The 27,815-nt window shown below is 35.9% G+C and overlaps 1 protein-coding gene across 2 annotated transcripts in view; it reads right to left on the bottom strand.

Moving 5' to 3' along the window:
* The window catches only part of SV2C (synaptic vesicle glycoprotein 2C), a 77,395-nt gene that overhangs the window by 39,452 nt on the left and 10,128 nt on the right, over window positions 1-27,815 (bottom strand). For both annotated transcript variants that reach the window (XM_041486221.1, XM_041486220.1), the window contains exons 2-3: window positions 16,516-16,696; window positions 3,006-3,157 (exon numbers count right to left, since the gene is read on the bottom strand). In XM_041486221.1, coding sequence (XP_041342155.1) covers window positions 3,006-3,157; window positions 16,516-16,696 — 333 coding nt within the window. The remainder of the gene's footprint in view (window positions 1-3,005; window positions 3,158-16,515; window positions 16,697-27,815) is intronic.

The raw sequence follows: 27,815 nt of genomic DNA on the forward strand, positions 1-27,815 counted from the left end.
CACAGATTTTTTTTTTCTTTTTTAATAACTGATAAAACAAATTTCATAATTCTTTTTAATTCCTACTCTCAGGCTAAAAAATAAACTTGGTGTAAAAAATTTTGTAAGATATAAGTATTTGGATTTTGAACTAAAATTTCTCTTTCTTGGGATTCTTCATTATTGTAATACACAGTTGAAGTCTTTGACATCTTTTTGAACTACTCTACCTTGAACAGGATGCTAAAATTAAAATTGCACTTGCAGAAGTATTTACAAAATGATTGTTATTTCTCCTATCCAGACTGATATAAACACTGTAGAGAGGAATTTCTTTTCAGCAGTCTAATCTGGGACTTTTAAAATTAGTTGCAATTAGAAGCATTTCTCTGCAGATGTTTCTTCTTCTTCCCAGCCTGAGCTCTCGTTTAGGAGAACTTGAACAAGTCTACACAAACTTTCAGTTTTTAAACAATGGTCAACAGATATATAAGTCCAAAAGCCTTGCTACAGAGACGCTTGTCTTCCAGATGATATTAGCCTTTCCATATGTGGTGACTGCAGCACTGCATCACACTTATCCCTCAGTTACCAACATGCTGATGTCAAAACAACAGTTATCAACACTTTATTTTGTGTTCCAGGGCATTACTCCTGTTTCAGAGTCTGCTATGCTGCTTGAACAGCAACAGAGATAAACTGTTACGTAAAGAGAGTAATCTGTGTTTTCTCCCAGAAAGATATATCTAAATATTCAACAGGCAAACATACATGTATAGCTTCACAGTCTGCCTTGGACTAGATAATGTGTACTTATGTATCTAGGACTTTTTAAAAGTGGCTTGTATGAGAAGGAGTACAAATGAAAGGAATACATTGGTAAACAAGGAAAGAAAAGAGTATTCCGAAGTATTCTACTGTGTTGACCTGATATTAATAGAAGAATAATTCCACTATGCTCAATGACAGTTTATTGCTTTTTTACAGATCGAGCTTCATTCACTGCTATTGAGTAACTTCTGAGTCCAGCTGAGAAAACCAAATATTGTCAGGTCCTCAGCTGAGAAACAGAGAACACAGAAATACCCATGCACAAATATAAATGCAGTTTAAAAGTGGGTGGGTAGTTTATAATTATGTTTTGCTTCCTGGTCACTGAAGATGTGAATGATGAGAAGTACGAAAGGGAAAGGGATTTGGAGGAAAATCTCTATCTCTGCTTAATTCTGGCAAAATAAGTCTACATAAAAATCATTTAGAAATAGTAAAAGAGAAAATACCATAAGAGCCTCCTGGTAAATGCATGTGATACAAATGGTGTAGACACCTGAATGGGCATTTGCTTGACCTGAAATGTTTCTGGGAGGGGACAGCAATGTGTGACCACACTCCCCAAATGCTGGAAGAGGACTTGCCCTGGGATCCCTTGGCAACTTCTGAGAGCTTGGCACAGCATTATTACAACAAAATAGTTTGCCTGAACTAGAGAGATTTCATGCTAATACTAGGAACTAAGACTAGGTTTTAGACTTCAAACATAACAAAAATGTCTGATTTAAAAGTAAAGACAGTTTTAAGACCTCATCAAAACCTATAAATATGTTCTGTTTAATTTTGCCAAAATGGTGTACAAACTTACTTATTTTACTCTGAAAAAGGATTCTTATGATAGCTTGATTTTTTTGGCCTTTTTTTTTGATCATTGTAACATACATTAATACACTACAAGTAGTGATTTGTATGTCTAGCACTAAAGCATACTATGTTTTGAAGTTGTTTTTTGTTTTCTCTTGTCTTATTTAACAAATATTTTTGCAGGTGGAAAAAGCAACAACAAAAACAAGAACAACAAAAAACCTCAGTGCAGCACTCCTTTCTGTTGCTGATATTCTTCCACTGCTAAAGAAAGATAAATGTTTTCCCTGTAGTGACACTGCTTTGGTATAAGTGTACTGTATTAAAATATACTGCCATGTGATATTGTAAAAGCACCTCAGTAAAGAATATAAAGTTATTTATAAAATCTACATTAAATTAGACTACCTTTGTAAATCAGTCTGTCATAATGTTTGCTTTTTGCATTAAAAGATAAAGAAAATAAAAGTCCATAAGAAAGCAAAAAAGTACTTGGCATCCAGAGCAATTTACTACTTTGGAAAAAAAAAATCCATATTATGCCTTGTCAGCACAAATTCCTCTATTTGCTTCCAGCAGTTCAAAGTCAAAAGGCAAGGTTGAAGATAGAGATTCAGGTTTGGTGTACTGAACCCTAAAATAATTTTAATGCAACAGTCTAGGTATTTGGTTAGTCTGCATTATTATAATTTATTTCTGGACATTATCACTTGCTAAATATTCCCATCACTTTAAGCAAACCTTTACAATATAGCTTTGATAAACCTCATTACTTGACTAAAGGAAGCTGCTTTGGATGCCAGCTCACAGTGCTGCTTTACTTCACTTGAGGCCTGCCAGAGAGAACTGCTTAAGAAGCTGATTTTTAAGAATCCCTGAGCAGTCTGAGCAACCCTGGAGACCTGTGAGCACTTAACTCTTGTAAAACACAAGCACAAGAGACAAAGAATTTAATCTATACTTCCATATTATGTTTAAATATGTCAGGGCAATTAAAGAGCTCTTTGACAGAGTAGTTTATATTTTACATGAGTATAACTTCAGCCATTGCCCTCATACATCCCTACAGCATTTAAATGTACTGTGTTCCATTTATCTGTTTTTACACCACTAAAAATATCTACTAAGAAGTATTCACCACAGCTTTATTTCAGATTAATTTCAGATTTCAGCACTGCAAACACTAAGAAAACTCTTACTCTTCTTCTCAGGAATGTTCAATTCACAATCTGTCGCTGTATCAAAAGGACTACTAATTTGACATTCCAGCAATTTAAAATTTCTCTGATGCAAATCTCCACATCATCTATCAAACTTCAAGATCTTTACTTTCATACTAGCATATCTCCAAATCACAAGGAAATTTTTCTTTCTTCTATGGCTTTTCTTACCATAATGAGGAATTATTGCCCAAGCCATTGCAGAAGCGTAGATACCACCAATCATCCAAAACATACAGAGCCAGCTCAGGTGTTCACCTCGTTTCTCCCGAGCGAGCACTTCCGAAAAATAGGAGAACACTGTTGGCATGGCTCCACCAATCCTAAAAGGAGATACAGATCATGGATTAAGCAAGAGAGCAACAGCTAAATAAAGTTTGAACAAGCCCGTAGCAGCAGTCATCGAAAACCTCAAATTCTCTAGCAAGTGTTTTTTCTCAAATTGCACCATATATTGGGGAACTCTAGAGAAAACTTTCATCAGTTTGGATGCAATTTTTTATCAAATATTTCCTTGAAAATTCTATGTACTATTTATTGCATTCAGCATTTCAAGGGAATTGTCAATGTGTCAGTCACTGGAACAGAATCAAGGGCGAAGTCTTGACTTTCACCATTACAAAATCATGGCACTACTGACGAGTGTCAAAATATATTGCTTCTAATGGAAAAAAATTAATCATTTTCCCAAAGTGTAATAGGTATTTCTGTAAGCCTTACCTCCCATGATTTAGGTAACCAAGAAGTAACGAAATGTCAATAGTGTTTTTTTTACCCACAATTCAAAACATATTCTACTCAGTTGGACTACATGAAAAGTTAAGCCCATGTTGGCTTTTTACTTAATTTTTTTATGAAAAGTATGTGCATTCATATAATATTAATTTTTTTATCATGGTAAAATAAACATTGTCTGAAGGTCTGTTGTACTCGTTGCTCTGTGACAAAATTATTTTTTGAAGGAAAAAAAAAAAAAAAAAAAAAGAGAAGATTCAACTAGGTTTTACAAAAATTAAAGTAACTGGAAATATATATCACTTTTGGTACCAGTTTCCAAGTCATCTTTTACCATCTTTATCTGCTCATTATGTATGCAAGCTGTCTAATGTTCTACATCAGGACAAATGCTTGTGGATTTTATTTTTTCCAGTGAGAAAATACCTTCAGATTACATACTTTAAAGCAATATATGGCATGGTTTGAATTTGTAAGTGAATTTTAAAGATAAATGTGTATTTATATATCATCTGGCAGCTGCCAAACTGGAAGCAAACAGCAAACCTCAAAACAGTTTTAAACAGATATTAATAAGGGAAACATGAATACAGAAATGGTATTTCACCACTAAGAAAATTCAGTGCCATAGCCATACAGTTTATTTTAATATATCTTCACGTACTGTTATGAAGGGTTGAGCTGTTACACTTATATAGGGGACTGCTGCTTTCTCTTTTCCTTTGTACAGCTCTTCACAGAGTCATAGAATGCTTTAGGTTGGAAGGGACCTGAAAGATCAGCTGATTCCAACCCCTTCATATGGGCAGGAACACCTTCACTAGACCAGATTTCTCACAGCTCCATCCAATCTGGCCTTGAACACTGCCATGGATGGCACAACATTCCTCAGTAACCTGTTCCAGTGCCTCACCACCTTCACAGGAAATAATTTCTTTTTAGTATCTAACCTAAACCTGCCCTCTTTCAGTTTGAAGCCATTCTCCCTTGTTCTATTACCACATGCTATTGTAAAAAAGTCTCTCACAATTTTTCTTACAGGATCCCTTCAGGTACTGGAGGGTCCAGTTAGGACATCCTGAAGCTTTGTTTTCTCTGAAATACTGCTGGTCAATATTTAGCTTTACAACAAATCTTTTGCATAGTTGAACCTGTTAGCTGTTAAATGCTCTTCTTAGAGGTTTATACCTCTAAGAATTCCTGTTACATACACAGCCAGCAAGGTGTATCCCCTTTCTTCTCATGGGTGGAAACACTGAAAGCCTTCACTAGGAAACTGCCCTGTCACAGGCAGCAAGGGGGAGCTTCCCCTGGAAGTCTGGGTTGAGGAAAAATTGAGGGAGCATGCCCAAGGGTAAAACCACAATTCATTTTCCTGTGATGGGGAAACCCTGCTGTCTCAGTGCTTTTATGGATTCAGTGCTCTCCAGGTCCATAAATATAAAAGGATTACAGCTATGATGTAAACCCTCCAGGGTGCAGAGATGGCTTTGAATTTCACTCCCACAATAATCCAAATAGAGCACTCATGGTTCTACTTAGAGTTTCTTTTCTAAGGTCAAAAATTTACTAGTAGAACCAAAACAAGATATTCCTCTTTCCTGACAAAGATGAAAAGTGCTGATAAGGAGTTATACGTGTTATAGGTCCACTTTCAAGAAGACCTAATTTAATATGTTGCTCATGGCATCTTTTGGGTGGATGTTTCAAGCTGAGAAAATCTACCTTGTCTTAATGTCACAAAATGTAGAGAACCTGACCAAAAGCAGATAAAAAGGCATCTCCCACCTATCAGCATGAACCAGCTATATCATGGATGATGATGAGAGGTAAATGCTGCTTTAGCTGTTAAAACTGATCCAGGTGGGTTGACATATATGCTACATCCTAAAGGTTCTCCAGAGCTACAGAAGAAGCCCTGTCCAAGTCAACAGGGCAATGTTGCTAGCAAATAGACCTTTTAAACATGTAAAAGGAATTCCGGAGTCAGAAAATAAAAATGTTTATTTAGGATATGCAAATAAACAGTAAAGAAATAATCAGCTTTGAAAACTCACAGTTCTGTTCCAACTGATTGGTATATTTGTCACTCTGAGTGAGTACATCAATAGGTTAAGAAATTCTTTAAAGTCCAGATACTGTGTTTGCATTGATTAAACAGTGAAAATAACCTGTCTATAGTTTAAAGGAGAAATACAGTATGTATTTCCATTGTACAGAAAACTGCTGCTATGGTGAGTTGTAGGTCTTTGTTTCGCAGTGACGGCGTAGTAAAGTGAGTTGTGTACTTTTTTGCACCTTAAACCTGTGAATGGAAAATTTGCTTCTCAGCTGGTTAAACTCATCCTTCTGGCCTCATGTAAGTGCAGACTGATACTGCTACAATATTTTAGTATGTTGGTACTTATGAAGCTCTTCCTATATCATAAAGCTACTACAAGGACTAAAAATTGATTATGAAAATCTTAGAAAGGCTAATCAACAGGAAAACTGGAGGAGCGAGGAGGGAGATGGAGAGGAAGCATCCTCCTGCAGAAGACTGTTCTTTTTCTCTTGATGTTAGACCATCTCAAAGTGGCAGTAGCCATGTCTCCATTCCCTAAAACTTGCTCCTAAATGCAGAGCAAGTGAAAGTAGGAAGGGAGAGTAGGAACAGCTACAACTGTTCTCATACCAAACAACAATGAGAAATAGCCTTAAAAACGCAATGGACCTTGAGAACTCTTCTAAGGAGCAAAGAAATTCCTGACTTGCTGAAGTTTTAACTTGTGCTTGGTACTATAGCATTTTCTATTATAGAACTAATATGGTATCTAGTATACTGAACTAGTTTATGCTAGCAGAAGCATAAACCACCTCTCAAAGACTGGGGCAAGACAAGATCAGAGTATCTCCAACTTCTTCCATCACTCTCTTGTGAGGATTTTTCAGATCCTTCAGCCACTACTGCTATTTATGAATTAACTTATCAAAAGTTCATATTTTAAAAAATCCACCAATAAATCATGCAACAGCTACAAGGAAGAATATAATTGTTACAGTTTTAAAAAATAAAACTTTGAATAGGCCCCATCTTGCATGCATACAAACCCTTAATAATTCAGTGTCTCCAGGTGAGCCATTCCATATTTATAGGGAAGGAATAAATTTGATTCTCAACGTTTTTGTATTATAAGTTTGAAAGCAACTGCCTCGTTGTTGCCCACCAACATTTTGTGAAATGCATGGTGGCATGCACAGGAGTGAATTTCAAGTAAAATTAAAAGCATAACTGCTACTAATTTTTCAGTAGGAAGACTTCATTGTTTGTTTTAAAAGAAATGCTATTTTCCCACAGGATACAGAGTTAAGTCTGCTTCTGCAATGAATTTGTATGATACAGTGGGCTGTTTATTGTTGCTGTGTTCGTAAATGATATGGCTCATTGTCACTTGTAGAAAATAATTTGATATGTGAAACTATATTCTTCTCTGATGTGTCTTCCTGAGCAGATGAAAAGCCCATGAAAACTGTGGGTTTGACTTGAGAAGAACACTCATTCTAAAAATAGGAAGGAGTTTAACTTTCCTAAATACAAATTATTCAAACAAGCTGAAGTTTTTATATCTTATCTCTTATTAATTTTTGTTATCTCTTCAGTTATCCTAACCAAAGCAGTGGATGTAAACATGTTACCCACAGATAACAGAGAGAGTGGTCCATGCACCACTTCCTTAGGGGTCACAAAATATATATCTTGTTAGTATGTACAATAAGTACTTTTTTTTATATCTTCACAGATAAATTGTGTGGAGTCTGAACACTTTTTTAGAAGATTAAAAAACCTACAGATCTAAGCCTCAGGGATGATGATCATGAGTGATATCTGTCTCCTGAATAACACATTCTGTAATGAGGCACAATCTAATACCAACAGGAAGCAAAACTTCATTGAGCTTGGCCCAAAATCAGGAAATAAGTTCTCTCACTCAATAAGAATCAGACTTTTAATGTGAAATAAAAGGATGCATGCCTTCAGCCTTGATTTTTTTGTAAATATGTAGGAATACATGCAAGAACAGCACTAAGAAAATAGCAGGAACCTTTTCTTACTGCACGTATTGTTCATACGTGGGAGAACACCATAAATGTCAATCAAAAGAATGATCAATAATGATCTTTTCAGTTATTCTTCATCTTATGTAATAAACCCCATCAGAAGTAGGCAGAGCAAGAGAGAATGCATATTTATGTACACTCTCAGTTCATGTTTGTTCTGTGCAATTGTGAGAAAGGTGAAGCCAAAAGGACATTAAAGGGGTACACCTTAGGAGTGTGGGATTCAGTGAAACAGACAATAAGCTAAGATACATTTGCATTTTCTTTGTTACAAACAAAGATGATAAATGTCTGCTAATCTACCTTTAGAGCTGTGATTTGTCACAACAGATTTTGGCAACTGCACAGTGTGGCAGCTGGGATGAAAACACGTCTGTGAGGCATTCAGAAACCTCTGGCTTCAGATGGAAGTTATTGTTTATTGGCAGACTCACTAGCCAAAAGGGCTTGAAATGCAAAAGCATAAAAGGAATAGAGATAATTAGGAAAAAAAGCCCTTACAGAATACTAAATATACAAGGTAGGATGGTGTTCTTCTGAAACACCTTGTCTTCTCTTTCAAACTTGAACAACATCCAGACTAAAAATAGATAGTGTCTGTGTGAGACGGCATTTGCAAGTTGTCACCTTGTTATTTGCTACTTGTTAAAAAGTGATAGAGCTCAAAACACAGGTTCAGAGATTTAGAAACAGCCCATCACTCCTTGTCCTTCCATTCAGCTGCACATAACAGTTTTCTTAACAGTTTTCTACCCCAGTACCATAAGCCTCATTGAAAAATATTTCTGTTGCTTTCCTTTCAGAGCTGCCATTAGACCAGCAAAGTATTTAATGGTGAGCAAACACATCGACCTTTTCCTTGAGAACTGCTGGATAAAGACCTAGAAAACTGCATCACACTAAAGACTGAGCTTTGTTGATCATTGTACCCATTTTTAAATACAAGTGTTTCTTTGGACTATGAATAATAAGGAAGTTTTCCTGCAGGTACATAAGTGGCCTGTGTGCTATTAATAGCAAGAGAGTCCTTGTAAAAATGATTCACATGATAATTTACTGAACTCTGCAGTAGTCAGTTCTGATGAAAGATGAATTGACAAATAAATAATACATTCCCTGTATTTACCCAACACTATTTAAAACATTCAAGCATATAATAACAAAGAATTTGTCAGATATGTCAGATAAATTGCTTTCACAAATGCTAGTATTGGTAATCACAAAATCACTGCTAATTAATTCTTTCTTTTGTAGATTTTCTTCTTGTTTTTCATTCTTCAAGTTTTTACTTGAAAGACAAATACCACAGTCAGTGTCTGGTATAGACCACCAAAAGAGGAAGAAAAGGCAGTGAAATAGTTTAGAAGCAGCTGGGAGAACTCTCACAATCACTGGCCATTGTTCTTGTGGGGGATTTCAACCTACTGATGCCTGGTGGAAAAGCAACAGAGAGGAACTAGTCCAGGAGGTTGCTGGAGTGTGTGAATGATAATGCCCTGACAGAGCTGGTCAGGATGTCAACAAGGCAGGGCACCCTACTGGACCTGTTGTTTGTGAGCAGAGGAGGACTGGTGGGTGATGGGATATCATGGTTGATAACTGTGATGACAATATTACAGAGCTTTTCATTGTCAGAGAAGTAAGGAAGGTTGGCAAGGAGAACATGTACCTTGAACTTGTGGAGGGCAGACATGACCCTGTTTAGAAGCCTGGTTGAGAAAGTCCCTTGGGAGGCAGTTGTGGTAGGCAAATGAGCTCAGGAACACTGGACATTCTTCAGGAATGAAATCCTAGAAGTGCAGGACCAGGCTGTCACCACATGCTGAAAGCTGGACCAGCAGGGAAGAAGACCAGCCTGACTGAACAGAGAGCTGAACTCCAGAAAAAAACAAGAGAGTTTATGATCTATGAAAGACTAGGAAGGCTACTCAGGAAGAGTACAGGGATGTCATGAGGTCATGCAGGGAGAAAATCAGAAGAGCCAAGGCCAAACTAGTTCTTAACCTATCTACTGTTGTAAAAGACAAAAAAATGTTTCAATAACTATATTAACAACCAAGGCAGGCTAAGGAGAGTACCCAGCCTTTTTCACATGAAGGAGGAAACACAGTGACAAAGCATGAAAAAAAGACTGGGGTCTTTGTCTCAATTTTTAATAGTCAGAGCAGCTGTCCCCAGGGTACACAGCCTCCTGATCTGTGAAACAGAGAGAAGAAGCAGAATGAAGCCCAGATAATCCAAAGGGAAATGTTCAGAGACCCACTACATCACTTAGATGTGCTCAAATGTTTGGGCCTGGATAGGATCCACTCAAGGGTCCTAGGGGTGCTGGTGGAAGTGCTTACTGAGCCACTTTCCATCATTTACCAGCAGTCCTGGCTAACTGGGGAGGTGTCAGTTTATTGGAGTTTGGGATATATGATGCCCATCTACAAGGAGGGTCAGAAGGAGGATCTGGGGAACTACAGGCCTGACTATGGTGTCCAGGAAGGTCATGGAGCAGATGAGCCTGCACCATCAGATACAGGAGGCACATACAGGAGGACAAGGGGATGAGACCCAGCCATCACAGGTATGGTTTGTGAAAAGCAGATCCTACTTTATCTCCTTCTATTATAGGACCATCCACTTTGTGGATGAGAGAAAGAGTGTGGACGTTGCCCAACTGGACTTTAGTAAAGCCTTTGACACATCTCCCAAAGCATTGCCCTGGAGAAATTGGCAGCCTATGACTTGGACAGTTGCACTGTTCACTGGGTGAAAAACTGTCAGGCTAGCTGGGGCCAGAAAGCAGCTAATGGAGTTACCAGGTAATGGAGTTACCTCCAGCTGGTGGCTGGTCACCAGTGCTGCTCCCCAGGGCTCACTACTGGTGCCAATCCTGTTTAATGCCCTCACTGATGACCTGGGCAAGGGATCGAGTGCACCCTCAGTCAGTCTGAAGGTAACACCAAGCTGGGTGGGAGTGCTGATCTGCTGGAGGGCAGGAAGGCTCTGCAGAGGGATCTGGACAGGCTGGATCATGGCTGAGGCCAGTGGTGTGAGGTTCAACAAGGCCCAGTGCTGGGTCCTGCCCTTGGGTCACAGCAACCCCAGGCAGTGCCACAGGCTGGGGCAGAGTGGCTGAAAGGACGTGGGGGTGCTGCTGACAGCGGCTGAACATGAGCCAGCAGTGCCCAGGTGGCCAAGAAGGCCAATGGCATCCTGGCCTGGATCAGCAATGGTGTGGCCAGCAGGGCCAGGGCAGGGATTGTCCCCGGTACTGGGCACTGGTGAGGCCACACCTCAAATCCTGTGTTTAGTTTTTGACCCCTCACTAAACGGAAGTCATTTTGATGCTGGAACGTGTTCAGAGAGGGCAGCAAAGTTGGCAAAACATTTGGAGCAAGTCCTAAGATGGACGCAGATCAAACTGCTGACCCGCCCACTTATCTGACCTGGAGGGTGTTCACTGTCTCCAAACTAAGAGGAGTGGCTGAGGGAACTGGGGGACTTTCAGCTAGAGAAAATAAGAAAAAAACCCTTATCACTCCCTACATCTACCTGAAAAGAGGTGTAGACAGGTTGGTCTCTCCTTTTCCAAGTAAGAAAAAATAGAATGAGAGGAAATAGCCTCAAGCTGTACCATAGGAATGGCACAGTAGGAAAAATTTCTTCATGGAAAAGTTTGCAAAACATTCTAACAGGCTGCTCAGGGAAGTGTGGAATGTCCATCCCTGGAAGGTTTTAAAGTATGTGTAGATGAGGTGCTTAGGAATAAGTGGTGGACTTGGCAGTATTAGTTTGATGGTTGACCCCAATGACTTTAAAGATCCTTTCCAACCTAAATAATTCTACAATTCTATAATTTTTCTTTTGTTTTTTGGTTTTTTTTTTCTGTTGCATAGTTTCTCTTTATTTACCCTTGTCTGGTTCTTTTCTTCCCTTTTTTCCTTTTTATATAATCTTTCTTTCCTCATAAGAATGCTGTCTTCTATTACAGAAATGAAGAGAAGGGAAGAGAAGGTTTAGGGAAGACCCCCTTCTCTCTGAGAACGTCTCACCAAGTTTTACCCATGTCTGAAGCTGCAAGGACTGAAACAAAGCAATTTGTGAAGCTCAGACCTTGCCAACAGCTTCCTTGGCTTCACTGAGAAGTGTATATCCCTTTTGGCACAGCCTATCAGCTTTGAAGCCAGTCACCTGCAGAGCTATTCATTAGCTCACAGTGTAAAAACACTGATAGCCTTGGGAAGGACACAGCTGGATGCTGGAGACGAATCAGAGGCAGAAGATTACAACATTTTGAGAGTGAGAGAACACAAGGTTCTTAATGAAAAAGCAGTGGAACAAGTGGATATGAGGAAGTAAAAGATAAATACAACATGATACTAAATACTGATGACATAAAATTATGAAAGCTGCATGTTGGTCTAGATCTTAAGTTCCTGAAGGAACTTCTTGTGTAAGCCAACAATCTTGTCCTGTTTCCACATAATCTTCATCTCTGTTGGAACATTTTTGCAGTTGTTATGTATATAGAGTGCCTGCACACCCTTCATGTCATAGTTTCTACGGGGTGCATATGCAACTCTTAAGTGGTTTTGCCACTAGACATAGTACAAAACTGCTGGTAAAAGTCAGGGTGTGTGGACTTACTCAGGCAACCCCTCAAAACTGCAAGTTACAAGAAACTACATTCGCAGTTTTGGATTTTTGCTAACTTCTGATTCCCCATGAAAAAGTGAAGAATTTGAGAAAATATCTGAATTACAAATTTTGTTCTACCATAGTGACACCAGCACTGTGGTAGATCCCAATAATATAGAAGGAGTACTGCAGGAAGGTTCAGAGATTGTCTAAGGAAGGATGAAGAAAACTGTCTGAAGGTAAGTCTCAGATTCAATGAAGTATATTCTAAAGCAGTCTGGAAAAAGAATATTATGTTAATATATCTTGAGAAAGGCTTTTGTTCACAAGGGATAACAGGCAGGGGAGAATCTTCTTAATAGCTTTTACTTAAATCAGTTAACAACATCTAAGGTGTATTTCCTAATATTTCTGTTGGTTTGGAGAAGAAATCTGGCCAAATTGGCAGTTCTGGCAAATTGAAAGAAATCTTTGCAGTCTGGAAATACTGTGTGGTTTTAAAGTAGGACACGTTTATTTAGCATTTTTTATTTTGTTTAGAAGGAAGAATAACTTTCCCCCAGAAGCAAGCATATCAAGTTGTCTGAAAAATTTCTAAATTGTAGTTCACCTCAGGATATTTTTTTCAGCTAGTTTTCACTGTATGAAAACTTTGGTTTCTTTCAGAAGTAATATTTGGGCTGGATAAGCATGATTTTTTTCCCCCAAATTGTATAACCTTTGCTTATCTTGAAGCAACAAAATGAAATTCAGTGGGATAAGACAAATGTGTAGTGAGGTTTTAATCATTTTATTATAAATTTTGTTGTACTTTAAAAAAATTACATCTAAAATTGTAAGTATCAAAAATATTAAACTAATAGCTGAGATTAATATTTTATAAAAATTATACAAAACTATGTAGCAGAGAATAATATTTCACAATGGTAGTGTTGAACAGACAACAGGCTGCAGCTTCATTCAGGTTAACAGCTGTGTTGTGAGTCATGCTCTGTACCAGAGAAACCTTCCTTTGACATTTTCAGACAGATACAAGGTGCTTTTTGATGATAAATATTTGTACCTTCCCCAAATGGCTAATGATGAATACAGCTCACAGTTTCTTTTCTAGATCTTTCACTTTGTAGGAAACCATGTCTAAACCCTCCTAGACCTTTATCAGGCTTTTGGATTCAATTTCTGTTTGAGTTTTGATTTTCAATTGATCAATGGAAGAATTACAGTTCTGATATTATTTTCTAGAAAAGGAAATTATTTTGCAGCCTTTCCAACATTTCTTCATTTTTTTGTCTAGCCTAAGCTTATGTTCCAGAATTTTGTATGTCTCAATACTCTTTATGCAACAGTATCTTGATATTATTTATACTGGTTTGCATTTAAAATCTTTTTTACCCACAAAAGTTTTACTAATTTTAGGTTTTTTTCAGGTTAAAAATGAGGGGGAAAGTATTTGAAGGGGTATTTTTTTTCCCCTGAATATTTTACTTTTATAAACACGTTTTCACTGCAAGCAATTATGGGAAGACTATATTTTATAGTATTTTTTAAATAAATGAAATCTTCTATCAGATCCTGATTTTATTTTTCATCCTTCTTAACCGTTTTTTTTTTTAAATTTATCTACAAGATAACAGAGCAGTTTAAATTCTATATACCTAAGTGATTTTATATAATTTGAGTACTTAATAATTCAGTGATCTTTAATTAAAAGAAATTATCCAGATAATTCTCTGCCCCTTCAGAAAACTCCCACTTCTCTCCAGTCTGAGTAACAATACTATTTTGCCTTTAAAACATATAGTTCAGTTCTTTCCTTAAAATCATTCTAATTCCATAGTTGGGCTATTTGGATCACACAAAATTACTGTAACAAAGCATCCTCCCTCAAAAACAGACACAGTGGAATGTCATCAAGAAGCCTAGGGAAAACATGTGCCTTTTCCGAAAGGAAACCAGAGACCTGGTTACCTGGATATGGAGAAGGCTGAGGCAGTCAACAAGTTTTTTTGCCCCCTCAGTCTTCATCACAAAGAGCTCCACTCACATCAGCTGCAGGAGGCGAGGTAGGGGAACTGGAAGAATGACAAAATTCCACTGCAGGAGATCAGGCTCAAGAATATCTAAGTAGCCTGAAGGTGCACAGGCTGATGTGACCTGATAAGATACATTGGTGGGTTCTGATGGAATTGCAAGACAAAGTTTCTAAGCCACTATCATCCATATCTGAGAAATTGTGGCAATTTTGTGAGGTGCCCATTGACTGGAAATAGTTAGGTGTTTCCCCTGTCAAAACGGGATTTTCCTCATTTTGAGGGTCTGACAAACAGGTTTTTGAAACCTCATGGCTTTCACACTGCTACCCTGATATAATCTGAAAGAGATATTCAGGGGGAAAATCCAATCTTTGAAGAAAACAGCAAATATGAGCCAGCCATGAACCTCTCTCTTCAGTAATTGCTATGAGGAGCAACTCTGCAGCTCATGCTGTCTTTTTTGTTGTTGTTTTTTGATTGGTTTGGGGTTTATTTATTTTGGAGACTCCATTTAAAATATAGTACATGGTGACAAATTATCTATGATCTGTTCATATAGCTCTCAAAGAGGAGGTAGGGGGACTTTGAACAGAGTGGGGAAAGTGTAGGATAAAAATATGAAGCACCTGCTCCTTCAAGGATCATTAATCATAAGATGGGTACACGAGAGAATGTGGTTGCCAGTCAAGGACATACATAAATCACAAGGAAACTGCAGGCACTGACTCTTACTGCAAAAGCTCCTGGACAGGTGTGGAGGAAATGGTGCAGACAAGTTTCTCATGAGGCACAATAAATACATATTTTGCAGTATATCCCAAAAGGGACAATTTCAGTTAAAGCCATTTTAGGTCTGCAAAAAACCAAACCTTTATAGCATAAGGGTCCAGACCTGTCCCAGGGAATTGGCCAGGATAAGCAGTAATACAGCAAGCTTCTTGACTTTGCAGGATCACAGAAGAGTGAAAGTGTCATGCAACATGATCTGTAGTGTTTGTGCATGGAGTGAAAAAACATAGCTCCTGGAACTGATGGTGATTTATGAGAAGGGATTTTTTAAATTTTGTTTTTCTATGGGATTTTGGGGTTTTCAGGAAGTAGAATATTGCCATTTCTCCTTGTTGTCGTATAAAGTCATATCTGAAGATCTGGTGACAGACTAAGAGGTTCTTCTAACTAGATGACTCCTCACATTTTTCTCTCTCCTCTTGTCCTTCCATTCCTTTTCATAAATCAGTTTAAGACTACTGAGTGCTATGGTAATTTCTTATTGGTATTCGTATTGAGCCCTAGCCTACTTCAGACCAGTTCAAAGGATTTCTCAAAACACAAATATCAAACAACAGCATTGCTGAACCATGGCTACATAACATGAGGGCAACAAACCATTAGAGACATGGAGCTCATGTGTGTGACCTTGCAGCACAACTGCCTTACTCTCACCAAATCCTGTCTGTTCAGCATACCAAAGACTGATAGTGGTCTGAATTGGAACTGTAATTAGGAGTCTTAATCTGAATCATGCAATGACTAGAAGTGCTAAACCAAGCAGTCTGCAGAACAGAGCTCTTGTTTATCCAAGTGTGCAGTAAAGGTAGAGGTTTTCTCATAGCAGTTTACTTGTCTAACTCCTTCTCTGCTCATAAAAGTTTAAATTTATAAATTTAATCACTGAGAAGTTATTTAAATGAAAAGTAAAGAAAACACAGGTCCATAAATTCCAATATTTCAGAAAGAACATTTGACACAATTTAGGATTCCACTTTAAATTTATCATGATACCATGTATTATAAACAATACTGTGCACACAAAGACATTAGAGACTTTACAAATATAATCAAAATCTTAGCGTACACCTGTGAGGAGAGTGTAATTTTGCTGACTGACCAAGATACTGTACATAAAGAAGTTGAGGCATAAAAGAGCTAAGCAAGTTGATCACATTCACAAAACAAATCCTTTGCAATATAAGAGCAAACTCAATCTCACAGCTTTCAGTCTGTGTCTTTTCCCCAAAATTATTCTTCGCCTTCAGGTCGCTATTTAGGAATGTAGTATCTACCTTGCTTAATTCTCTCACCACAGACACAGACTGTATTTCTACACTAAATAATGTGCTTATGCAAACAGAAAACTTTTATTAACACACAGATTTGTGAAAATTAGCAAAACCAGAGGAGCTTACCCAAATCCAGAAAACAAGCGACAGAAGAGGAAGAAGCCATAGCCCTGGACAAAGGATGAAAGGAAGGCAAAGAATCCATTGACAGACATGCATATCAGGAGTGATTGTCTCCTTCCCACCTTGTCTGCCAAGCCTCCCCAGAAGAACGCCCCCACCATCATCCCAAGGTACACGATACTCCCTGTAATACACAAAAATACAAAAAGAGATATTTTATGAGCTACATAATTGACCACAGCAAAATCAGTTAACCTTCTATATTTACAAAAATTTTAGTATACAGATAATTTTATCAATTCTCACTGAATAGAAATTTTATGCACAGTTTTGCAAATGTATGTAGAGAGAACAAATTTCCTACTGTCTTTTTCATCTGTTACCAGACACACTTAATATAAATATTAAACAAGGTGTGTCTAGCTAAAACAATAAACATGCAGGCAAATAAGTCTGAGTAGGAGAAAATGTCACTATTTCCTCAGAATTAAAATGAATTCCTGTTAAATATCACAAAAATTATTACTTCCCTTACAGATGCAGTTTGTCTGAACATCTCTAGAGTATGAGCAGTCCTGCAGGAGATTAAACACTGGGATCATGGGAGTAATATGTGCTAAAAAAAGTTGATTACAAACCAAACACTTTCCACCTAAGATCTATAGAATCAAAGACATCCATCTTGATTGATTTTTTTCTCCCTCCTGCATCAGTGTATTTCTTTCTTTTAAAAGTCAATGTCCTTTCAAAGCAAAATCACTGTAATGTTCTTGACTTGTTGTTTTGGGTTTTTTTGTCATGTTCCCCCCTCCCAATAATTTTGAAAAGATACAGTTAAATTTATTAAAATGACATAGCAAAAAATAATATTGGGATGACATTTTTTTAACATAAATTGTGTTTCCACATGTACTTTCTCACAAAAAGATAAGTTGAAATATGTAACATTTTGATTGCTCACATCTTACCACATTGTACATAATTTCCTTTCCAAACACCCTGTGGAACATTTGACAAATAAGTACAACATATTGAGCAGACTGTCAGAAGGAAACAACAATTCTCAAGTTTTGGACAGAATCACTAATATTGTATTTTGTTTGGTACATGGAATTCTTTTTCCATCTAATTTCTTGTTGAACTTCCCAGGTTAGGTTTTATATATCCTGCATATTGCTACCATCTTCTAGAGGACAGAAATTACTTACAAAGGTGCTAGAAGTAATTAAAATACTAGGAATCCTTATTATGTGTCTCATTTTGATTAGTCTCAAGAATGGACAAATTCTCCAGCATCTCTACTGGACTCTTATTGCTGTGAAATTCTGGCCTCCAAAAGAATCACCTTTGCCCTGCAGAAGGTAGTTGGATGGCAAAGCAAGCTGAAAAAAACCTATTTAAATTCCTGGGCTTGGTTAAACACATATCAGTGTAGAGTTTACTCATCAATATTTCTGTTCTTGGAATTACAGATGATAACATATGAAGTGCTGACATCTGCAGGGTCCTATACACCCTGAATTGTCCCTGTTCCCCCTCATATTCTGAGCAAGTATTTTCCACTGCTATTGCCTTATAAGACATAATTTAAAGTAGGATATTTTTAAAATAGGATACACATTGTGTTATATTTTATATTCACAAGATTATAGAATCAGAATCATAAAGTGGTTTGGGTTGGAAGGGACTTTAAAGACCACCTAAAATTTCAATCCCCTGCTATGAGTAGGGTCATCTTCCACTAAATCAGATTTCTCAGTGCTGCATCTAATCTCAGGATAAGACAACAGATCCAATGCTGCTCATCACAGGAGAACTGCTAAAGCAACAAACTTGATCAGAACAACAGTTGAGTGTCTTCTAAAAACAACTTTTGTCAATTGGTATTTTCTAGATATTTCTGGGTTCTTAGACTTTCATCAAAGAATACTGATGATACTTATAAGTAAATCCAGAATTTGCAGAACAGCTAAGACATCTTTCTTTACCTTTAGCTCAGGAAGGACATAGACATTACAATATTCTTTTTTGGTATAGAGGTGTTTAGGAGAAGACATTTATTAGATAGTTTTTTCATTCTGATCGGAAATTTTATTCCACTAGTTGAGATTTTCCTGTAAATGCACATGGCTAATGTATTTTGTGGTCCTAAAGAGATAAAGATTGGTGGGTAATGTAGCATATTCATTCAACTGCTTTAAGAGCTCTCCTGTGGTCAAGGTTATTTTACGGTGCTGCAGGTGGATCTCTGCCCATAAGCAGTTTGGAGACTCCATCCAACAGATCAGCTGATTGCTTGTCAATAGGAGTGGAAAGAATGTAGCAAAGGTAGTCAAATAGCTACACTGCCAGCATACAGATTTCAAAAAGGAGAAAATTTAATTTTTATTCTTACAATGAAATTTATTAATTATTTTCTGTATAAGTATTATTGGGTTTTCCCAATCAACATTCTAATATAAGAAATAGAGAAGACAAATTAAATAGCCTTTTATTTCTTTATAGAGATAACTGAAATATTTCTATGCAAATAGTCCTAATTTTACCAATTTACATTCCTTGTGATGCACAAATATATCAAAACACTTTGAACAATGAAAAAAAAAATGTTTCCAAGCCTTGAGTCTAAAAAAATAACCTTTTTTTTTTTCTTTCTTTCTTTAAAATCCTTTGGTCATTGTACTGTGTTTTGGTCTCTTATACTGATGTAATTCTCCTAAAGAACATTTGAAAGATGCTGCTAAAAATAATATTCTCATCCTGTCAATAAACTGCTATAAATAAGCTGCTCTCTGAGCTGCAGCATTATCTTTTTCTTCCCCATTATATTAACTTCCAATTTTTTTTCCCTAATTGCCTTGTAGTCTCTGCACAAATCCTCTCCTTGACCAAAGATCTATAACCCTTCCATCCTGAACCTACTGCAGCTACCAACAATATATGTTTCAGTATATTTTCTGTCTTACTTCTATTCTGTATTTTCTGTCTCTCTATATTATAAGAGATTCCTAGAATCATAGAATGTTTTGGGTTATAAGGGGTCTTAAAGCCCATCTATTTCCAACCCCCCTGCCATGGGCAGGGACTCTCCTCACTAGACCAGATTTCTCAGGCCTCCATTCACCCTGGCCTTGCAAACTTCCAGGGACAGTGCATTCTCAGCTTCTCTGTACAAGCTGTCCCAGTAGGTGAATAGTGAAGATCTTCTTCCTTATCTAAATCTGCTGGATTCTGAACATTCTCCAAATTCTGGGTGTCTCTTGTTGGTACTGGCACCAACATGCTAGGATTGGGGTAGATTGAAGTTCTCCTTCCTTCTTTAGTTTAGTAAACTTTAGTTTAAACCTCTCCTGCATCATGTAAAGGAAGTGCCCTTTCTCTCAACTTCCAAATTTTTTCTTAAGATCATTTTACCATGCAGCAATATTCACAATAAGTCACAAAAGTGACAAATGGCAAAGGAGAAATCTAACCATGTAAAATAGCTGAACAACCACCCAACAAATGTAAGTAGCCAATGAGATAAGTTTATCATTTTATTGTCATCAGATTATCACGAGCATTTCCTTTCTAACCTTTGTAGCTCTCTACTGGTCAGAACATAAATGTCTTGTGGATAACACTACATTTTTTGCACATCTTTCATAATTCACACATGACATGAATTCATATATGTAAAAATTAATACCATGTTGTTGGTCAATCTATATATGCATATAGATGTCAACCTAGCATATGATGCTGAGGGGTGATACTCCCTTTTTCAACAGTTACTACCGGCCACAAGACTGACTGCTTTTCTCTTTCTTTGTGCACACTCATGCCTCTGAAGAAATCAGCTAATACAGTGGAAGGAACACACTGGTTTGGTATCCAGTCTGATCTTAGAACATATTTTAAAATATTTTAAAATATAAAGACTTTGAGTGATATCTGTATCATATATCTTGGATTTTCTCCAGAATGTAACATGTAATCTAAAATTCTGTCAATTTTTGGAAAAGCACTGAGAAGAGGCAGATGGTAGCTGAAAAGAAACATGCTAAAATAAATAATCTCTTTTATTGTTCTTTTGACAAGTTTTAACAAACCTGTATTTTCTTTCCACAGCAGAAATCTTACATACTTCAATGATTTTTACCCACTTCACACATGTACATAATACACACAACCTCTTCAGACAAGGGAACCTTAGTGTGGAATTGCTTTACACTATACACACACTTTGGCTACCAGATGGCTAGGTATTTTTAAAGGGATGTGTACCCAGCATCTTTCAGACTGCTAGAAAGAGTTTAGCCTTACAAAACAGCTGACTCCCTTCGTATCCAAATGCTAGTTATGGACAATTTAAACAATGACATAACACTAAATGCATAACAAGTCACTTAAATTCAGTTAAGCAGTATTTTACTCCTTGTGCGGCCATAACTTCATTACTTGCTGATATCTGTTGTAATTCATAGCCTGGTATCTAATGATAGACAAAATCTTCTGAGAAATCAGTTTGTAAGTGTATTTAGTCAGCAAAAAAATACAGCAATGAAAGAAAAGTCAGACTTTGTTGCAGCAGAGAGATTCAGAGATGATAAGACTCCCTGATTAACTTTTTGCATTAGCATACCTAATATAAATCAGTTATAAAACTAGCATGTAGTTTTTGTTTTGTGTTATGTTGTTTAGGTAATTTTTCTGAATGAGGAATGCATTTCATACAGCCAGAAAAAGTACACATGTTATAAAAACACTTTAAAAATAAAATTAAAACACCATTTATATTTTGGAAAGAGCAATTATAAATGTGGTACTAAGGCAGTTCCATAAGCAGCAAAACAATTTTTGTAAGAATTATAATGTAATCAGTGTTTTACTTACTTGTACTAGGATCTTCCCATATGCTATTTTTTAGGATATAATAATTCATAGTGAAGTACTGCAATGCCTATAAGTAGCACGATGAATATAAGAATAAGAATATCCAGATTTATATTTGTTTTAACCCTGATAATATAGTATATTTGGAGTTTAAAGTTATAATCTTTCAAAGCTGTATTTAATTTATGTAATCTGTTAATAGTTTCCTTGATAGGAAAAGACTTGGAAAATTTTAGCAACCTATACAGCAACCATCAAACTTAGCCTCTAATTAAGTGTTTGCAATGGGAGGTAATTAAGGCAAATTCTTGTCCATTAAACAACATATAAGAAAGCTGTAATAACTCCAGAACTGACAAAAGAACTCAAATTTTTTACAGCCCCTATCTTTGGATGTCTAAAACCTATACTTAGTATATTCAATCTTCATTTTTTATTTTTAATATTATGCCATGCATCCCCTCAGATGTACCACGGCTGCAATATTCCTACATAAAGAACTGCCACAAGCTAATATTTCTCTGTAATAACTATTTCTTCACTTCTCTAAATGTTTCTTGGAGTGGTGAAACACCAAGCTCTCCATACACAGTATGGTAAAATTTTAATGTGTGGATCTAAGTGGTTAAAGTAAACCACAAATTGTTCAGCCATCTGAAAAAGCTGATAGGTACTGTTTTCCAGTAAGCATGTGAGATAGCACAATATTAACTAAAACAACTTTTGCGTGAATCTTTGCAAGTTCAAGACTTCTCAGGCCTTGGATTTCCTCCATCTAAACTCTAGCTGTTTCTCACAGTAAACATTTAGTGTCTTAATTTCAGATGTTAAATTACTTCTCTTACCTAATGGTATGCAATGTATGTAAATCCCCAAAATGCCACATCATATCAGGCTCTTTTTCTATTATGACTTTTCAGACTAATCCACTCCTCCCAACTTCCCTGTCAAGACAACTGCAGACAGGCTTTGTATGAAATTTCACATGCTTTAGCACAGATGCTTAATTACACAGTTCTTTTGAAGCTCTTTGCTCTTTGGCTTGAAATACATTTACAAACAGTTAAGGTTCACTTGTATTATTGGAATTATTTTTAGAAACCAGGGTAATAGGGTTTATCTGTTTAAATACATGAAAGATATAAAGCTATTTTAAAATGAATATTGAAGCTCCCCATTCTGAATATAGAAGTTTTTACAGCACCTATCACACTGCAGTCATTCTTGGGCCTTCAAGAAGAGAACTTGCAGCTGAGTAACCTCTGTGCTTAGTTCTCTAATAGTAATAATTCCAAAGTGACAAACCTTTGCATGATAGACCATTTTGCTTTTGCATATTTTCTAGCTGCTTAGTTCACAAAACATTCTGGATATGCTTCATTGTCAGTAAAAAAGGACAATTTTATCTCCATAATAACTAAAGAAAGGTATAAATTCAAGAAAAAGGAAAAGACTAAATTCCAGTGAGACTACTGGAAAAAGAAAATACAGCCTCATCTCTTCTTAAGCTCATTGAGCAATACAGAAACATTAGTGTTTTCATCAAGGCAAAAAAACAAAAAAATATTGTTTAAACCCAAAACTTTTTCTTTTTTTTTTGATTTAGAATTATGTTTCCTTAGTATTTACATAAGAAAACAACTCAGGGAAATCCTCTGATGTACAAGATACAAAAAATACATCTCATACAATTGATAGCTCACTGCAATCAATTTAAACTGTACAAGAAATAGTCTGTCTGCTCCATTAGTAGGAAAAAAAATCCCAAACTAACAAAGAAAAAAACCTAAAAAATTAACAACCCACCAAACCCAAGCACCACTTTCAAATATGCCTACAAACATCTGATGACAGTCAAATACCAACCCAGAAATTCCATATAAACAAAAATCAAATTAATTTTATCCAGTATTCACACAAAATGATCCTGTTCTCAAACAATACTGATGAGCTGCAATACAGCTGCAATGAAAAATCAAGAAAATGGAACTTAAAGTAAAAACAAGGAAAAGTAATATCATACTCAGCTGACCAGCAAAGACAGGAAAAGAGCAAGTAACTCAACAGTTCTTCATGCAAACCTGTTTATGATCTTAAAGATGAGAAAAAACATTATCGATAGCACAAAAAATTAAAAAATACAGGTTTGTAATATTATGACAGACTATAATAATTTGTGAATGATTTAGTAAAAGAAAAATTGTTGGGAGGTAGCCTAGATTATAATTCTAAAGAGAAGTTTCACAAATACAAAGCAAAATATACAGCCTAAAAAAGTACAAAACATTACACAGAAATTAAAAAGAACAAAAAAGTGGTGGTTTCTTGCATATTTTTTTCCTTTTCAAAAGAACGAAGTCCAAATTTTCCAGACAACTTAACCCAAAAAGGGAAAAAAATGTAGAAGCCAATATGAAGCCTCCAATGTAGCTGAAAAACAACTGAAACTAAGTGGATAGGACTTCTGACATATTTAGAAAGCAGAAAGAATGCAATGCAAGACAAAATTTGACTATACATAATTTTATGTCACCAAAACTTTAGACTGACAAATACCTACCATTTATTTTTCTTGGTTTAACATGAGACTTAAGTAAAAATCACCTGGTGGCATGGCTACTCAAACAGATCAGCTTGCTCTTCCAAATTCAAAAGGTCAAAGATGAGCCAAGAATTTTTTTTTTTTTTTTTTTTTTTTTTTTTTTTTTTTTTTTTTTTTTTTTTTTTTTTTTGGATGGAAAGGAAAAGTAAAAACTGTTCCAAAAAAAAAAAAAAAAAAAAAAAAAAAGAAAAAATAAAAAAATTACAACAACAAGCCCCAGAAAAACGAAACCAAAACAAAACCATTTTTTCTTTTCCCCAGGAACACAGCTTGCATGTCTCAGGAATCTACTCCACTAGATCTGTCCTGAGGGAAATCACAAAGATGAAAACTGATTGCTGGAAAAATTTGATCAAAACTCATCTAGTCTTATAAAAGAAATACTGTCCATTGAAAATGAATGAAACCACAACAATCATTCACACAAATTTCATTCAGTTATTAATAGGGGTGGATTTTTTTCCCTCTGGCATCCTCATATTATATTTATATGCCTAATATGCTTAATTTTGATTAGTTTCCTGTACCTCAGTTGTGAGATCTACAACCTACAATGCTTGTGGCATAAGGCTCAATTAAATTCCATTATGAAGCATTTTGCTTCCATATTTCCCCTCCTTGGGCTAATGAAACTAGTTTTATTTTAAATATTTAGTGCAGACCAAGGTGATATAGTTCTAGACCTTTAAACTATCAGTTCATTTTGAAAAAAAAAACCATACTTCCTTGCTCTATGTTTCTGCATGCTAATCACTTTTCTTATAGTCACATTCTCCTTATAATATATTTAAAATTTATACCAGTAGGTGTGCTGATATTTTTTTTTTTTAATAATGAAATAATACTCAGTTTTGGATTATTATTTCATTAGTAACACACATTCTTGTGTCAGATATTATTTTAATTGAAACATTGTAATGACAAAAGGAATAAGTGTTTCTGCTTATCCTCATATCCAAATTAGATAAATTAATAAATTAATAGAAGAAGATCAGTAGCTGCAGAGACTGTGACAGGTAATAGATTACTTGCTAGGCTGAAGCATATTCTGCACAGCTGCATTTTCTGATAAGGCAGCAGTACATTGTCATCATCACTTCTACTTTTAAAATGCTATCATGCCAAGAACTTAAGTCTTTAAAAAAAGTATTATCGCCTACCAGATGCTAGCACAATTTTTATTTATTCCATAAGAGATATATCAGAATAAATATTTGATCAGAGTTATTCCATTTCTTCATTGGAATAATTTATAAACTGGGTACCCATAGTCACTATTTCAGCCAACATCAGCACACTGCTATTTCATACAGCTATTACTTGGATAGATAAATCAACAGTGCATTATACAAAAAAAAAAAAAAAGATTAAAGCACTATTTCCTTGCTCCTTCCAACACAAATAGTCAATGAGCATTCAAATTAAACAATGTGGAACTGCAAAAAGCAGCCAATACATGGTATTTTTCTTCCCATATAAACAATATTTCACAAGATGGTAGCTACCAATATGCAATATATAGAGCACAGACATTAACATAAGCTCAGGTAATGCCAGGTGATGACATGAAGCTGTTGACAGATTCCGTAGGTGCTATCATTGAACATACTATTTTCACATTATCTTTTCCTTTGATCCAACAATTCCCTCTGGCACTAGCAAGAAAATCCTAACAGACAAGCTTTGGATAAAACACACCTAGTTAAGCTGTCCTAGCCCCCCTAATTCATGTTTTATCCCACAGCAGCTGTGTAGGTTCCTCTGGATTTTTCTGCTCTCAGATTTAGATGCTAAATTCATTGCACTCTTTGTCCACCTCTGGATTGACCCTGTCATGGAAGAAATAGCTGTAACTTTGCAATTTGAAATGCACTTCCATGGCAATCCTGAGAATCAGAATGATTGTAAATGCTGTGTATGCTTGAACAGTGCATAGCACTGTGCAATGAGCTAGGATTAATTAAATTTCAAAGCCAAAAGATATATTTCACTAAAGATTTAAATTGCCCATGCAGTCATCTACATTAATAATCTCATTTCATATCAAAACTGTCCATTTTGGCGACATGTTTTATTGCTTGAATATTAATTTCTAATTCAACTAGTCCTGCTTCTGACTCTAAACAGAGCACATCCTATGAATATCACTAACTTTTAATTAGTGTTGAATTAAAACAAAAAATCCAAACCATAAAAACCTATATTAATATCAGATTCATCCAAAGCAGTAAATCAAAATATGTGATACTAAGAGCTGATTAACAAAACTACAACTTCAGTTGTTTATGTTCAATATTTAAGCTAACCATTGGTTATCTCTCCTATGTTCAATCAGCCATTAAGTCTATTTTCTGTAAGTATATCCCAGAGCAGAAGTAAACTTCTTTCCTCATAAATGAGAGAGAATACTTTCTTTTTATTTTGTCCCATCCATACAGTGGCTGTTGCCGTCATTATTCCAATGAACTGGAAGGGTGGGGGAAGAAAAATTACACTAAAAAAAACAAAGCAGAAAAAAAACCAAAAAAAACCCAAAGAAAAATAAAGAAAAAAACCTAAACTCTAGCCAAACCTTTTGCTTTCAGAAACAGACATTGAATTAGTCTGAACGTGTTCAGAAACAGGTTACCAAAATTAATGAGGGTCTGAAATACACACATTTGAAACTGTCTGAGAAGATGCCTGGTCCACTTCACCTAGCACAGAGCTGCATGAGACTGAAAAAAAACCGTCTATCCCATGACTTCTTTCTGCTTTCCAATTTAGAGTTAATGAAACAGATTAAATAATCCAATGTCAGAATTAGAAATAATGAATCAGAATAATCTCTTGTATGCTGCCAATACACCTGCAGGTGCTGGTGAAGCTAAACAGGCTTTTTAATTATGTATTTGCCATAGTACCAGGAGGCACTGTTATAAGGTCTAAATGGAATTTTTTTTTAGATTACTGCATCTATTGGTGTATAATACCCATTTGCTATAATATCCAGTTTATAATATCCAGTTGCTAGTGCTTTATAATATCCAGCTGCTAGTGGCAACTTCAGAACCAACCTTGAAAATTACCCTGAATTCTGATGTATTAAGAAAATACTTGTTCTCTGTGATGAGCAGGTCTGATGATCACCAGACAAAAGCAAAATGCAGTGCAATAGAGTCACATATCACATGGGTTATATTCATCCATGCTCCTTCAAATTGATATAAGATGCTCCACTTCTTGCCAGTATAAAGCAAATTATTTCAGTCCAGACAGACTGACATGAAGAAATTTGCAAATAGCCACTTTTGCCTCTCACTGAAAATACACATCTTCTTTAACATGATGGATGTAAAGCCAGTTTCACTTTACACCATTTTTTAAATTTTTCTACTTTATAGTTCTCTCCCAGCTTTCTGTAATCCCCTTAAAAAACTATATAAAAACACCTTTCAGCCTATTAAACAGGTTTCTGTGAGTCTTTGAAAACACTTTGTCCATTACACATTTATCCTGGGTAAAGTTCACTTGTTAAGCAAGAATAACTCAACATATGTAATCTGTCATCAAAACCTCTTGGGTTTTCTTTCCTCCAGCTGCAGCAGGTTGGTAGATGCTGTGTAAATGTGTCATAGGTTTCATAGAGCCAGGAAACAACATTTTCTGGTTAGCAGTATGGAAGTGCCCATCTGGCAGTGTGAGTAGTAAGTAAAGTTAAGTAAAGTGAGTGTAAAATATGAGATTCCCTAGTAAAAAAAAAAAAAAAAAAAAAAAAAAAAAAAAAAAAAAAAAAAAAAAAAAAAAAAAAAACCCAAAAAAAAAAAAAAAACAAACAAAATTTTTA

Source organism: Pyrgilauda ruficollis, unplaced genomic scaffold, assembly GCF_017590135.1.
Source record: "Pyrgilauda ruficollis isolate IOZ18807 unplaced genomic scaffold, ASM1759013v1 scaffold74, whole genome shotgun sequence".
NCBI lineage: Eukaryota > Metazoa > Chordata > Aves > Passeriformes > Passeridae > Pyrgilauda > Pyrgilauda ruficollis.